The sequence below is a fragment of the Oryzias melastigma genome, linkage group LG13 (genome assembly GCF_002922805.2).
Source record: "Oryzias melastigma strain HK-1 linkage group LG13, ASM292280v2, whole genome shotgun sequence".
Lineage (NCBI taxonomy): Eukaryota > Metazoa > Chordata > Actinopteri > Beloniformes > Adrianichthyidae > Oryzias > Oryzias melastigma.
Window position 1 is genome coordinate 18,589,366 of NC_050524.1, and position 16,078 is coordinate 18,605,443.

The 16,078-nt window shown below is 39.4% G+C and overlaps 1 protein-coding gene across 2 annotated transcripts in view; it reads left to right on the forward strand.

Moving 5' to 3' along the window:
* Positions 1-3,773: 3,773 nt before the first annotated feature.
* Positions 3,774-16,078, forward strand: part of LOC112149510 (cGMP-inhibited 3',5'-cyclic phosphodiesterase A) — a 61,040-nt gene continuing 48,735 nt past the window's right edge. For both annotated transcript variants that reach the window (XM_024277239.2, XM_024277240.2), the window contains exon 1: positions 3,774-4,805. In XM_024277239.2, the coding sequence (XP_024133007.2) occupies positions 3,894-4,805 (912 nt within the window). In that variant the 5' untranslated portion in view covers positions 3,774-3,893. The remainder of the gene's footprint in view (positions 4,806-16,078) is intronic.

Below are 16,078 nucleotides of genomic sequence, written 5' to 3' on the forward strand. Positions count from 1 at the left end.
AAATACAAATTAGTGGCAAAATGTGGCTATTTTTTTATCAAACCAAACCAGCCATCGTCAAATCCCCCTGACTTTTAATAGTTAGCTTTACAAGGAATACTGGTTTACTTTGTCATTTAATGCTGGAATTATTACCACACTCAAACATTTTTATGCATGCTAACATCAGACGATTGCTCTGACATGTTTCATAACAGCCCCATATGAAGAGGCAATGCTCCCATGTTGCATCACTGCTCAAATAAGAGAGAGAGAGAGCTGTCGTACAATTCTGATGCATTTCTAACAAAAATCTAATCATACTCCTGCAGACAGATGTTTTTGATGTCTTTTTAGCAGACCGCTGAGAAGCGGCTGATTTGACTTTATTTTATTATTAATGCATCCGAAAGAGATCAAAGAAATGCATCTATTTATGTGATGGCATTGGCCTGTGTTTAATCCTATTGTATAAAATAAAGCTATAGCACATAAAGAATGATGCAGTTCAGTCTACTGAAAGAGGATGATGTGATTTAGGATTTTTAATCTAGACCTAACGGAGATTATAAGAAAAAAATTTAAAAAATTCATTACTTGAGCAAAAAAGTCTGCATTCTATTATTGATATTTATATGGCAAACCCAAGATCAAACCAAGTTATCCAAATCGTCTTTTGGATCCAGTAAGTCTAAAGATGAAGACTTCAGATTAATCAGAATGTTTTTGTCTTCAAACAATTTGAAATACAAAAATAAGATATCAACAATAATTGTCTTAATAAAATAAATTACTTTACAAGCACATTAACTGGAACCGACTAATTAATTACTTAAATTTCTGGCTAAAAAAGACACATTTTTCCTGTCTGGAGCACAACTTAGTTTAAAACAAAAAAAGGGATTTATAGAATAAATGTACCATTCAAGGAGTAGATTACATAACTCCTCTTGAGACAGAAAAATCTGCTCTCAGCTTTTGTCTGTTCGTTCAGCTGTGGGTAGACCTGACCAGGCCAGAGGCTGTAAGATGGGGCATTTCACCATTCAGACTTTTCAAAGGGTGCACAGTGATGTGACAATCTGACTGAAACGGAGAGAGGGGGTTAATGGGAGTGATATGGAAATCTGCCCTAAATTTGTGAGCAGGCAAAGGTTCTGTAACCAGTTTGGAAGAAATGGGTTTACAAAAATATTGAGTTACATTCAAATTTAGGTTAAAGGTACAATAATGTGTTCTTCAATGGAAAAAATGATCACTCCAATCATTTTTGATCTATTGTAAAAGTGTTCCTAGTAGTGTTTTAATTATTGTTAGCCAAAATAAAGTGTGCCATTTTCTAAGATATAGTCTCTGCAGAGCAGCTTAATAAAAACTTGCCTCTGAGTTGTGGCAGAATTGTTGGTGCGAAGTAAGCCTACCCCCTTTTCCCATCATGCATCTGTTTATATGCTCTCCAACTAACTTACGGCTCCTCATAACCCCAAACTAACATTTCTTCTGTACAGTTTCCAGGCAGATGACAGCTCAGACGAGGAAAACAAAGATGTACGTGGATCTATGTACTTGTTTCCACATGGATGCGTCAGAATAAAGCAGAACAGGGAGCGATTGTAGCTTCTGCTACAGGCTTTTTCCAACTGTTTTTTTTATCTGCTCCTGATTCACAATAGCTGCCTTTCCATTGACTATGAAAGTCCACTAAGTGGATTTGCGATAATAAATTTGCCGAATGGAATCACGTCAATTCCAAAAGAATTAGCATTTATTAAAAAACAAAAAAAAAATGCTCGGAGGAGGGGGTTTTGAGGCGTATCGAAATCGATATATTTCACAAAGCTGCAGCAAAAACCCATTTTTCAAGTTAAATGAGTCACGTGACCAACAGTGACTGCACCGCTGTGCCAACACATTCTCTCTCCCAACTCCGGCACCGCGCCTGGACAAGTTTTGCGCCCGCTATCACATCTGAGTTCGGGTCCGATACTGCGTCAGGAACCGCTACCAGTGTTAGGGTTAAGGTTAGGGTACCGGTACCAGGTTTGGGTACAGGCACTGGACACATCCTGTGGACCAGTCTGCGTACGGTACCACATCCCTTGATTTTATGAATAGCAAGCACGTCATATATGACGAGTTGGGGAAACCCAAAAGCGACGCAGAGGGGTCTTCAACCATATGTCAATATGTGACAACTCAGGGATGAGATCACACACATCAAACAGCTTATCAAAAGTTAAGCCTGTCGGGCAGAATTGTTGAATTCAAAGTATTGTTCACATCTAAAGATGTAACGATTCTTCAAAAATTGGTAACAAAAAAAAAGATTCAAACTCGTCAACATGTTCATCAATGCAGAAAATAAAAAAATTGGTTTGTCTAAATTTAGAAAAATCCAGATCAGCTGAAATTTCTTCATGTAGGTTCGCTGTGAGTGGATGCGCGTCCCTTCTGACTCCTTCCTGGAGCCGTGCTGCTTTTCATAAACCCTCTTTAGTCCATTGTCTCTTTTTCTTTTTCAACGGTCATTTGCACTGAGAGCACAACATGAACCGAGAATGAAAGGATTTGTGATCATTTCAATACTATGCATAACTGTTTATTTGTATTGAATCCTTTCTGTTAGTAGGAAAACAGACAGTTTGATGTTAGGGGCAAAAAGAAAACACGGCCTTAAAATAAATTTAATTAATTGAGTTGAAAAAAAATCGCAAGAAATTGTGAATCAAATTGAATCGTGGCTTGACTGAATCATTACATCCCTCTTCACATCCGTCGCCATATTTTTGAATGAATTATTCTGGTTTGTGTTTATTTACATAATTATGATTTAATGCAAACAGTGTCATTGCAATTTTTTTTTCGACATTTCTAGAATTTTGATAAAGTTTTGCACATATGTTGTATGGAAAAGCAGCCAAGGATTTGCATACAGAAATACTCAGATAACAGGATGAATGCATGGATGGAACAGAATGGACTGGAAGAAGGGAGACTTTAGTCCATCCATTTCCCTTGCTGCATCACAAGCCTGAACTATCTTAATTTACCCCTGGTCCATCATGATTTGAATAAAAAAATACTCAGAAACACAGGTTTAAACTTAAATTATTTTATATTTACATGTCCTCCATCATGAGAAAAATGCTACAAGCACATTTTATAAAACACAATTTTCATTGGAGTGGGTCTCTAAAATTTAAATGTGATTTATATTTTAAATGCTTATCAAACATTCAAATTGTTGACAACGTTGTTGTCTAAAAGTGGAACAGTGAAGAAGTATTTAACAGAGGTTTTACCCTAGGTGAGGATAAAAAATAAAATTGCTGCAGAGGGCCCCATGTTATTGCTTGCCTGGGGCCCCAGAACTGCTAAGGACGCCCCTGCTCACACGTTTTACTGTAATTCCACTCGTTTCCATCACTTGTTTTATTCAGAAAAAAAAACATACTTGGGTGAATACAGTCACAGGAAAAATCTTGCAGATTTCAAGCATCCACTGCTAAGTGAGTCAGATCCAGGGCAGCCGGCTGCCTGCAGACCGAGCGGGGCTCAAACGTGATGGAGAAATCACCGGAGCGGCACAAAAAAACGGATAATGTCTAATGGGAGGGGAGAGGAGGAGAGAGGGGACGTGTAGAGGAGCTGGCCTAGATGTGTGAAACGCCGGAGGTTGCTTTTTTGGTTCACTGGTTGACTATCAGAGGCAGCTCAATATTCGACCAAATAAAACAAAGTTCTGACCCAGAAAAGTGGGCGTAAAGTTTGTGCAACCAAACTTTTTTTTCAGCTTTTTGTCAAGAAATGGAAACTTTTATTTGCACAGTTCACACGCATCATGGGTAAAAACACTCAGAGTCCATCTATTACACCCCGGACGGTCAGCGGATCATTCCGCTTGAGTGAAGGCGATGGCCTTGGATGCAGACAGCGGCAGAGGTTCATCAAGAGGCGCGCATGAAAAACACCCCGGGGCAGAGCTGGAGCGGAGCGGCTACGTGAGGACATGTGTCACCCCGCTGCACCGGGACCCACGGAGCCAGTCGTGGCTCAGAGTCGCTGTGACATGGACGTGCCAGAGAGTGCCGTCTGCAGTCTGCCTTGCCTCCATCTCAGTTATTCTCGCTCATCTGCTCAGATTGGTCGACTGGGATGCAGGCAGCAGCAGCAGCAGCGGAAATAGCTCCGGCGCTCGTGTTCAGTCAGCGGCGGGCTGCGCTGCGGAGCTGCTTTTCTCTGCGTGTCTCTGCGTCTCGCCTCTTTTGACTCTCGTATGTGCCTTCTTCTGGCTCTGGCTCAGTCTGATTCGCTGCGGGCTGCTCGTCGGCGGCGCCGTGTTCTTGCTAGCGGCGTGCCACTTAGGCGAAGCCGCGGCACGGTCCCTCCCGCGCGGCGCCGAGGAGGAGCAGCAGCTGCTGTCCTCCACCGCAACCCTGGTCGTCCTCGGCTGCCTGGGCTGCGGGGCTCTGCGGGTCGCTCGGCTCGGACAGGGAGTTTCCGTGCTCGTCCTCATTAGCGCCGTCCGGACCGCCTCCGTCGTCTCTCTGAGCGGGGTCCGGGCCGGTTGGAGACCCCACCTGGCCTACCTGCTGGGGCTGCTGGGGGTTTTGCTTGCGCGGTATGCGGACCGGCTCCTGCCGGCCTCAGGGACCAGCGGGACGGGGTGCTGTGGCTCTGTGACCGGGGCGAAGGAGGAGGACATCCCTGTCTTCAAGAGGAGACGGAGGTCCAGCTCCATAGCGGCCTCGGAGATGATGGCTCACAGTCAGAGCAACAGCAAGTCCCACCGCAGGACTTCGCTGCCCTGCATTCCGCGGGACCAGGTAAGGCACGGCCAACTTCGGACACCTGGACTTGAACAGCTGCTGCTCTGTTTGTGCTAATGACCTCTAAACAAAGGCAGGCCGGGCTCCACTGTAGAGCATGTGTGGCTGCTTCCTTCATTATGATGTTATCATCATCATCAGGAGCAGCAGCTGTCATTCTGATGTTGGGTCTTTACAGGCCTTCACAGGCCACTGACGTTTGCTCCAGATTTTCTGGGACACCAGAAATCCATTCTTTGCTGGTAGTTTTTGTATGTGTGACCAAGTGAATGATGCTTTTTATGCCAAGTGAATGGAAAGTAAATGTTTTTTTTTTCTCATATCCTAATATTCAGGCCGAATAGTCCCATTCCAACTCTATTTTTATCTAATGTAAATTAGTTTCTAGTGGTCTTTTAATTACAATTATTATGTCGTTTTTTAGGACATAGTTTGTACAGAGTGGCAGTAGTTTATCAGAAATTTGCCTCCAAAATGTGGGTGGAGGTATGCCTACACTGATATCCCATCATCCCCTTGTTTACACTCTCTCCTTCCTCAGCCCCTCACAACCCCAAGTTAACATTAGTGTTGCAACCAAAATGGCGAGTAAAAAAAAGGCTTTCCAGCTGTACAGATTTCAGCCAAACGTGGAAAATGAAGATGCTAATGGTTTTATTTGTCTCCAAGTGGATGCGTCAGTGTGCAGTTTTGCCCGCCCATTTCAGTTGCTGCTCAGAACGGAGCTTTTTCATCCTAAATTCTTTAATATATGAAAAATGCTACAAGAACATGTTAAAAACACCAAAAACACAATTTTCATTTAAATGGCTCTTTGGGATAATTGTGAATTTTGGGGTACCAGCAATAAATTTGGTATGGATGTACTTTAGGATACCCTTTTTCTGAATGTTAGCCAAAAGAAAATAGAATATTTTGAAATACTATAAATTTTGTAGGTTCCCTCTCAAGTTTAAAAATTTGTATTTTGTTAATGAATAGTTTTTGAGAGTGGAGTAAATAGACATTGAATATTTTTGTAACAATTGAACAATAATAATGGCCAACATCTCTACAAATGGCCTCTATTTGGATTTTTCTCCTGGATAAATGTTTTTTTTTGAAAGAGGGGATTCTAAGGCCAAATTTGGTGCTCGTTCCACAAAAAGCAAAATTTGTCTGAAATATCAACCTAATTGGCTCAGCTATAATAGGCTTACCAAATGGTCAGATTTCTTCTTCCAACTTGATTTTTCTTTGAATTTAAAAAATATATATTTTCTCACCATCAAAACCAATTTTATTGATTTTTGAGCATACACTTTTTTATATTTTACTGATAAATAAACATTGACACACGTTGAAATAAAAGTATAGGAAATACCTAGAAGGTGGACAAGTATAGAATCACACACAGGGAAATGTAAATTATGTTATGCAAATTCATAAATTGAGAAGATGAACTGCATTTGTTACATTTTGGTTCATCTGCTTGTAAAGTTATATTTCTCTATGTACTTATATTGAAAAAGGCTCTTGTTCTATTGATCTGAAGATGCAACTTAAAAAAAAGATTTTATTTTGAAATATTTTACCCCAAGACAGCAGGTAAAGGTAATATGTTCTCTAAAATAAAATGAAATTGCATTTTGTAATTACTTTTTATATTGTTTATAACCCTTTATATTTATACAACATCAGTCCATTAGCATTTTTTTGATATATTTTAGTACACTCTCAGGCCTAGTTTTATAATTGAACAAAAAGCCATAATAAAAAGTGAGTGAAAATAAAAAGTTGAAATTGTCATGGGAAGAAAAAGGATTATTTGATGTTCAAATATGTAGCCTACAATGTTGTGTAAATGATCTCTTAGCTAAACAACATTTCTGAATATTATACTTAAAAAAGACACCAAGTGTTTGATTTTTAGCAATGCAGATCTGTAGTTTAAAAATGAGATCATTTGAGGTCAGTAAATTGCAGAAATTTATTTTTTTAAACACTTCAGCTTCTTACATGCTACCCTTTGTCCTCTACTTTTACTTTTTATTGTCTAACTTAAGAACATGTAAGTAACATGTTTTTGTAAGTACTGTTGGACGTCTCATAATGGTCCCAGCACAGTATACTATTAACAACACTGCAGAAAGGCTGATTGTAGTTTAAATGTGGTCGTTGTGCACGTCTTTTCAACTTCAAATTTAAACCCTTCTGTTTATGCTGATGTTGACTGGAGTCACAGTCCAGTGTAACACCAAGAAGGATAAGGTAGCAGTAATACACAGACAATGATAGTTGTTAATGCATCACACAAGGTCGAGTCATTTGCATATTATGCAGATGTTTATAATTGGTCTTTGACTGATGTACACAAAATAGACATGATCTCCACATCTATCAGATGTTTAATGGGTTGGAGCATATTCTGGTGGATATTATTTCAAAGTGCTTTGCTAAATTAAACTGATCACTACAATTACATAATCAGAGATGATCTGTATAGCAAGGAAACTCCTAAAACTGACCAAGACAGGAAAAGTGTGAGGTTTTGTTTTCTAAATCATTTTATAAGATGGATTCTTGTAAATCTGGAATTATTTGATCTGGGATCGATTTTAATGAATTTCAAAAGTGCTGTAAACAAGACGTGATGCTAAATTTATAGCAAGAGGCACGTCATTTGATGTTATGGTGAGCTGCCAAAAGTCCCATTAGAACAGATACATGCACATTTCAAAGTATATTCTGACGTGGGATCATATAGTGTCCCAAGTTTTAGTCTCTCATCTGGAAGCTCGAGCTGTTCGCCCATCAGCTTGGTTGTTCATTGCTAATTGGTATCTAGGGAACGCTGAGTTAGTGCACTATCTGTACTATTAGAGGAGCTCCATTACCCATTCTGCTTCATCATGCCCATTTCAGGCATGATGACAAATTGAACTTCAAAACTTGAAAAGGAAAAAAAGAGAACACAATCAGCTGACCCGATGCTAAGGACAACATGTCCTGCAGCTCATCCTCTTCATGTATCACCACTGAGCTGAGCAGGGAGAATGATGTTGTAGAGCACAGAACCATGCAGGGTACCGCTTTAGCTAAAGGAATACTCAAAACAGCCACATTGTTCATTACAATAAAACTTTTGGTATGTAAGGGCTGATATGTCAGCACTACACGTTTTCATTCCTGAGTCGTCACATATTGATGTTTGGTTAAAAACTCCTCCGCATCACTTTGTGGGTGTCCCCAACTCGTTTTTTCACGGGTCTCCAGCCTTTAGGCCGTGAACTGGAACTGGCCCAGTTACCACGTCTGGTGCTGGGTTAAGGTTAGGGTACCAGTACTGGGTTAGGGTACCAGTACCGGCCACGTCCCGAGGACCAGTCCACTTGCGGTACCACATCCGGTACCGCACAGAGAGGGTTGTGGACTCTTTATTTCGTGAACAACCAACATCTCAAAAACGACGAGTTGGGAACACCTAAATCGTCTGCTGCTCAGAACATGGCAAGACCCAAGAAAAACTGAGCTGAAATAACACACCAAGACAACAGACAGAACCCTGTTAATGGTTTCTAATTTTTATAGCTTCTAAATGAAATTATCAAAGCAAATTACAAAACTTTTTTTCTTTTCTCCTTTGTTTTTGGATTCGATTTTACCAGTGGTGGAATGAAACATGATATGATGAATGAGCATTCTGCTTGACTAGAAAACCATCGTACTATCAGATCCTAAAGAATGCACGATTGATAAGTGTTTCAGAATGAACTTGTATATAAATGAAACATTGCAGATGATGGCATTCAAGTCCCCAAGAACTACTGGCCTGCCTGTTTTGTGAATGTAGGAATTATGATTGATTTGTGTCCATATTTTAGTCTTGTTTTTAACCTTTGTGCTATCTTGTGGGGTCCAGTTGACCCCTTTCTTACATTAACACATGCCAAACAATGACAAAGATGGAAAGGGATTTCATGTCTGCCATGGACACCAATGAAAATCAAAAATCCTTGAAAAAAAGTTGAAAGGAGCATGGGAGCATCAAAGAAGAGAATAGAGCTGTCAGGGTCCAGGCGAGGGTCAGGGCAGGCATCAGCAATCAAAGATAAAGCAGGGTTATCATCAGATCAGGTTCAGATAGAAACGTTTGGTAATGCAGGCAAGATGACACAAACAATACTTCGCACTGAGTCAGGCTCTATGCAGTGCTCAAGTGTCCTGTGGGTGGTTGTCAAATGAGAGTCATCTGAGGGGCATCTTAGGAGTGTGTGCTGGGGTTGCTGGGAGATGTAGTGTCTTCAGGATTCTGGAGACTGCTCTCGCCGGTGACCAGAAGGGGAGACGGAGCTATGACTCCTGACACCATGTTTGTATTTGACTGAAGGGTCAAAGCTTTGAATCTTCTTTGGCATTTAGAACAAAATTTTAATATTGTCAGAAAATTGTGTCTATCCATTACTGTTTTTGGAGGGGAAAATGAAACTTTTTTTTTAGAAACTGTTGATTTCCTTAAATGTTTCTTTAAATCAATGTCTTGCCAAAGTATCTCTCCATTTCTTAGGCTGTTCATCTTCATTATTGCACAAAACTTTCTGTAAAACACTTCTTGTGTATGCTTGTTAGAGCAATAAGAATTTTTTATAGTAAAAATGACAGAAAAATTGTCATTTAGAAAAGCGTTCCCAGTAATCTTTTATTATGCTGTTTTTAGCTAAATCAAAGATTAACAGTTGTTTTCTCTGACATAGTTTCTGTAGAGCGGCTTGTTGTGGGTGGGGCCATTGGTGCGGAGCAATCCTACCCCCTCTTCCTGTCATCCATAACTTAAAGTGGCCTTTTTTGTTACACATTCTCTCACTTTAAATTGCATTTTTTCATCTGTAGCTAGCTCACAATGATTTGAATAAATAATTACTCCAAATTTTAGCTTAAACTTTCTTTATGTCCTCCAAAATGCCACAAGAGCATCCTAAAAAGACCTCATCAAACACCTTTTATCAGAGTGGGTTTTTAACAAATTCAGTTACAACAGGTCAACATAAATATCAGGGGGTGACACATTTTATTTAGAGAGGAATTTTGTTTGTTGAATTCAGTTTTTAAACTCATCTGTTACCTCCGTCTGTCTTTGACAGAGATGCACATGGTTTGGCAGTACAGTTTATCCTCACTGTAGATGATGAAGCTCTCCAGAGTGCAGTTGTACCTGAGAGAAGTGGGGGTTTTCATCAAGCGTTGGTTGTGCAGTATTTATGAAGGAGGCTGATGCAGCCTGCCAAGCCAGAGGTAAGACAGGCACTCTGTTGATCAGGAAGCAAAATAGTATTGGCTCGACTGCATGGCGTAACTTTCCCATATGTAAGAAAGATGACGTGATTTCTTCATTCACTGGTCTATGACATTCCTTGCAGTTATAATGAGAAATGTCTGCACTCAATGAGATGCAGTGAAGACTTCTAACTTTTTTAGGTTTTTGCCTCCATTTTCACTTTTCACTGACTGTAGATCCCCTTTCGTCTGAAAAGAATGTGTTTGTCTTTTAGCCAGGACTTCAGCTAAATGGGTATTTTGGGGAGTTGTGTTTTTGTAAGTCATGTGCATCTGACAAGCACTCTCTGTATACAAGATAACAACAGCTTTAAATAGCATACCTAAAAAAAGCAGCAACTCTTCACAGTGCTTTATGTTTTTTGATGGCTTCCCTAGCAGTTTCTCATTTTTCCTTGTTAGTCACGAAAAAGTTAAATTAGACAAACGCTTGTTTGTTTTGGTAGTGTTTTTATTAATGGAAAAAAATGTCAAAGTTATACTCTGTCTTACTAAGAGTGAAGCTAAGTTGTGATGCAAAGCATACTCATCTGCTCATCAGTACATAAGCTATCTGTGTCCTACTGGTGGGAGAGGAAGCAAAGAAAAAAAGGGGTTTTAAGCAAAAACATGTGCTCTGAAATCTATTCGAGGGAGGGCCCACATTCTCTCACTGACGCACATAGTTTTCCAGGGAGACATGCAACCTGTCCCAGTCGGCAAAGCTATCTCACTTTGAATGAAGTCCATGCTTAATATATCCTAATGTAAGATAATGGAGTCTTTGCTTACATCAACGGGTGCAGGATGTTTTTCAGTACATCATTCATCTTGCAGGACTATGTAAATATGTTTGAGAAACAACAGATTTGTGAAATTATAGCAGGAAAATTAAACAAGTTATACTGTATATACATTATTTATTTATCCTATTGAATGCAATAAAAGTATGTATCAGTATTTCAACATGTTCTTGTAGGATTTTTCTCATCATGGAGGACATTGTAAAAGAATATCAGATTAAAACTGCATTTCTGAGTATTATTTAATTAATTAATGGATCAGGAGAAGATTTAAAAAAAAAGCAGTTTAATGAAGCTCTCGTTTGTGACAACTGAATGGGCGGGCCAAAATCTTCCTGGTGGACTCCAATTCACACATATCCACTTGCAGACAAATAGATCCATCAACGTCTTCATTTTCTCGTCTGAACCACCATGCCTCAAAACTGTACGGCTGGATTGCTCCAATTTTTGCTTGCAGGTTTTCTTGTTCTGCTAATGTTAGCTTGGGGTTGTGAGGGGCTGTAAGCTAGCAGGAGAGCATGTAGACAAAGAGATGATGGGATATCAGCAGAGGCTTACCTTCACCAACAACTCGAAGGCAAATTTCTACTGAGCTCTTCTTACTCTGGAGAAATTATTATACTTATAGGCTAATCATAATTTTAAAAAGCACTGGGAACAATTTTACAATAGATTAAAATATAATCAGAGTGGGACTTGAAGAGTTAAGGATCACTGTCATATTTGTTAAATCCATACCTCATTGCATAAGTAGATACTGATTCATGTAATAAAAATATATTATTTTAAATCAAGTTTACACGTCCAAAACATTTTCTCTCTGCTTATGTCATTGTGAGTACAGGACCAGCTACAACGATAGAATTACATCTGCAAAGTTTGCAATTTATTAACTTTTATGATGTTAATATTTTCTTTTGGAACAAATAAAAGTAGATGATTGGATGAATCCAAAATTAACTGGTACAAAGTACAAAAAAAAGGAATTGAACTTATTTGAAAAAATTAAACTTACACATTCTGATTTAAAACTAAATGTATGTGATACTTGATCAACAACTTTTTTCTCCAATTTTTTAAGTTTTGAAATGTGTTAAAGTGTGAAGTCTAGCCTGAGGTGCGTGTCTTGAATGTCTTGTATTTTTAGCTGTGCTGCCAGAGGTGGAGCTGCAGTCTTGGTGAAAGGATATTTTCATTCAGAAGTTACTATGGAAAACAGATGGAAGTCATATCCACACCAGACAGAGTAGTTCAACAGTGTTAGACTGAAAGTAGAAGCAAATGACTTTAAGATAGTTAGATTTTAACACTGAAGCAGTTAAAATACTTCCTTAATTTTACTCTTTGTGTGTTTAAAGGGAAGAAGAAGTGATAGATATGTTTATATCGTAGCAACATGAGTGAGAAAGAGCGAGGGTTCCAAAGCAAGTGTTGAAAGATTGGCTGAGAAGGTTAAGGGAAAAAAAGAGGGAATGAGAAGACGCTTGGTGCCAAGCACAGGCAAAGTATTGATGGTAGAAGCTAACCATCAGATCCTTGCACTCAGCCTTTGTGCTACCGTTCCAAACACTTCACTGCTGCGAGCTCCCACATGGAGACACAGATGTGCTGTCGATGCAAGTTTGCGCCGATTGATTCTGGTTTGCCCGACAGATATTGCATGTGAGTGGTTTTGCGAGTAATGCAAAAAAATGGCTCTGTGCCGTCTTCATCCCTGCAGATTGGCCGGAGTGAGTTAGAAGGCAAAAAATAATGACTGTGAAACTGACCCCCTCAGCCTGCTGCTAAAAGGAAAAAGAAAATCATTTTAATCTAGTCTGATGACTACTGTATACTGTACATGTGCTCAGACATCCAAACACACGTATACAGTGGCTTCCCTGCTGGCCGTCCAGATGAGGTTTGGTGGCCTTGAACAAGGGTTGCCTTGTCTCTTGATTCAATGGTGTGTTTTTGCTCCAAAATATGCTTGGTGTGAGGTGAGAGGGGGAGAGTGGTTAGCTTGGTTAGGGGTTAGCATTGAGGAGCTGACTCTAGATCTGTCTATACCTCTGCCTTTATGTCTGCTGTCTTCTGTAAACACCCTGTGACAGACTGTCAGCAGAGGAGAGTTATAAACAGTTCTGTAAGTTCTATGGGTTTTACTTTGGAGGATTTGTCAGTTCAAGACTATAAAATGTGCAAAATACTTTTCAGACAGCATTGAGATGTCATCTTCATTGTTTTGGCAGTTTTAGAACCCTTAAATGAAGGGCCATAGGTTGTTTTTGTGTAGATGGATGGATAAACTAAAAAGATGCATCTATATTTGTTTGCTCTCCTAAACATTGTTGGTGTGTGCACATTAGCCTAAAGCTGTCTCAGCTGTAATAATGTTTTCTCTGCATTAATGTCAATTAAACACACATGTGCTAGGCTATCTATCACTTACAGTACTGTTGAGATAACTTGTCACACAAATTTGTGTGCAAAAAAATGGATAGTATAAGTGTTTAATTCACCTTTTAATATGAACAGATCCAGATCAAAGTCTTTTTTTTTCTTTTGAGTTAGCAGGTTATCTTGAAAGGAAAGGGTGTCACAAACGTCTGCCGTTTTTGGAAGTTAGGAAATGACCAGACAAACAGACCTCACAGGTTGTTGACACCACACGACCAGGGACACATATGGTTAAGTTAGACTAAAGCATTGACTGTTTAAGATAAATGGACTGAGNNNTTCCAAGTTGGAAGTACCTGCCGGCTCCAAGAAGCCAAAATTCTATAGACTTTTAATAGAGAAATAAACATCTATTGCTGAATTCTTCAGATTATAAGTTGCAGTTTCCCCTAGTTTGGCCAGGGGTGCGACTTATACTTTTTTTTTTTCTTTACTATCCTTTTTTTGGTTCTTGCGACGTATACTCTGGAAAATGCAGTACTCAATTGTGTGAATTGTGTAAACAGTCAGAGTTATGGAGGTTCAAAGAGCCCATGTTATTTGCTTTTGCAGGCCAACGCTCTGGTGTTAAAGGTCTCATATCATGCTATTCTTAAGCCTTTCAGAGTAAACAACATCCATATACAACATATTGCGAAAAGTATTGGTTCCCCTGCCTTGACTCTCATATGAACTGAAGTGCCGACCCATTCCTAACCCACAGATTTCAATATGATGTGGGTTCACCTTTTCCAGCTATTACAGCTTCTGGAAAGGCTGTCCACAAGGTTGAGGAGTGTGTTTCTATTTTGGATCATTCTTCCAAACGCACATCTGTCATGTCAGACACTGATGTTGGGGGAGAAGGCCTGGTTCTCTGTCTCCGCTCTAATTCCTCCCAAAGGTGTTCTATGGGCTTCAGGTCAGGACTCTACGCAGGGCAGTCCATTTCATCCACACCGGACTGTCATCCATGTCTTTATGGACCTTACTTTGTACACGGGTGTACAGTCATGTTGGAAGAGGAAAGGCCCACTCCAAACTGTTCCCACAAGGTTGGGAGCATGGATTTGTCCAAAATGTTTTGGTGTCCTGAAGTATTCGAAGCGGCCCATTCTTTCATAAACATTTGTAATAACTGTTTTAAGTGGAGAAAATGTTTTTTGGGGATGTGAGAGATTTAGGAGTTTGATCATCAGAAATGGTTAGTTTTTCTTCAAGAGCACGCAACAGACCAGCCAGAAACTTTTTGTCTGTGATCATCACTTCACAAATACCTGTTTTGTTAATCAAAGTGGATTGGCCTATAATAAATGCAACACTACAAAATAAACTTCTCGTAGCTTTTCATTTACCAGACAGAAAAGTCCTGCAGATGTCTTTGGGGTCGCTGTGATACATCCTGCACTTCAAATTCCAGATCGACTATGGGTCAAGAGTGTAAGACTCCAAAATATGCATATATCCATCTTTTAAAAAGCTCAAAGGATGCTCAAAGGACGCAAGCACGCTGAGGCGGACTCTAGGATGAGATTGTGAAATGGACGACACCACATGGAGTTAAAGGCGGAGCCTCAGAGATCAAGTCGTTTTGCTTCCGGATATGAAGAGTCCACAAAAATAAGTCATATTTCATAAATAATTTGTTTTTTAGTGTTCCAGATGTAATATATGATCATATATATGGATCTAGTTTACTCTTAAAGACTTCATGGTATGGCCTCTTTAAGACGTTGAATGGAAAGGCAAGAGACTGAGCCATTGACCTTGGTTGGCATTTGGTAGACAACTTCCTCTTCCTTTGCCACCACCAGCCCCCAAATGCTGCTTCCATGACACCCTTTCTGCTCGGTGTTCCCTATACCTTCCTATGCATCGTTGAGCACATGTTCAAATACAGCAGTGTATGTGTGTCCCTCCCTGTGGTTTATGCTCGGTCAACAGTCTGCCAACACTGTGTTTGTTTTGGACGCCTGTAGATTACCCAATCAGATAATCAAGGGCATAATTGCATCACATGCATCTGGGAGTGTTTTTCCCTTCCATTATCCCTCATAATGCACACATACATGTCTAACACACACACTTGTATGGACCCACACACACATGCTGCAGACACAGTGATGACGTTCATACAGCAGCTAATTGCCAAAAGGTTTGCTGTTTTGGAGAGATTAAAAAGTCTGATGTAGTTTCATACTGATAAATGCAGAACTGTCTTACTTCATATTTTCACAGCTTTGACAAGACATTATTAATGAAAGCCAAAGTACTTTAAAGGTATGGACTCTTCTAAATTTGTTTTAATGAAAAAAAACTAATTCATATAATAACAGACCAGTAGACAAATAAATGAAAATGCTGTTTAAAGCTGTTTTTCATGATTCTGATTAATTAAAAAGGACATTTGTTTGGATACAATTTCACTTTTTTTTGGTTTTGTTTTAATAACATCCTACTTTTATTATATACTATTCTATACAATACACATACATATTTTATCTAATCTGGAAAATTGTTTGGAGATTGGACTGACAATTTTGTATATTATATTTATGTGTGAGCTATATAAATACAGGTCGGCATAATGCGCCACACTGAAAATAAAACACAGAGTATAATACATTATACTTGGACATCCAGGTTTTAGAGTTATTAAATATGGGATATTTATGTTGTTCAAAAAAGTACTTTTGCTTCTGGAAAGAAAACTGCACTCTTAGTGTCCCAAAGGGTGTTCACCCTCAAAAATGT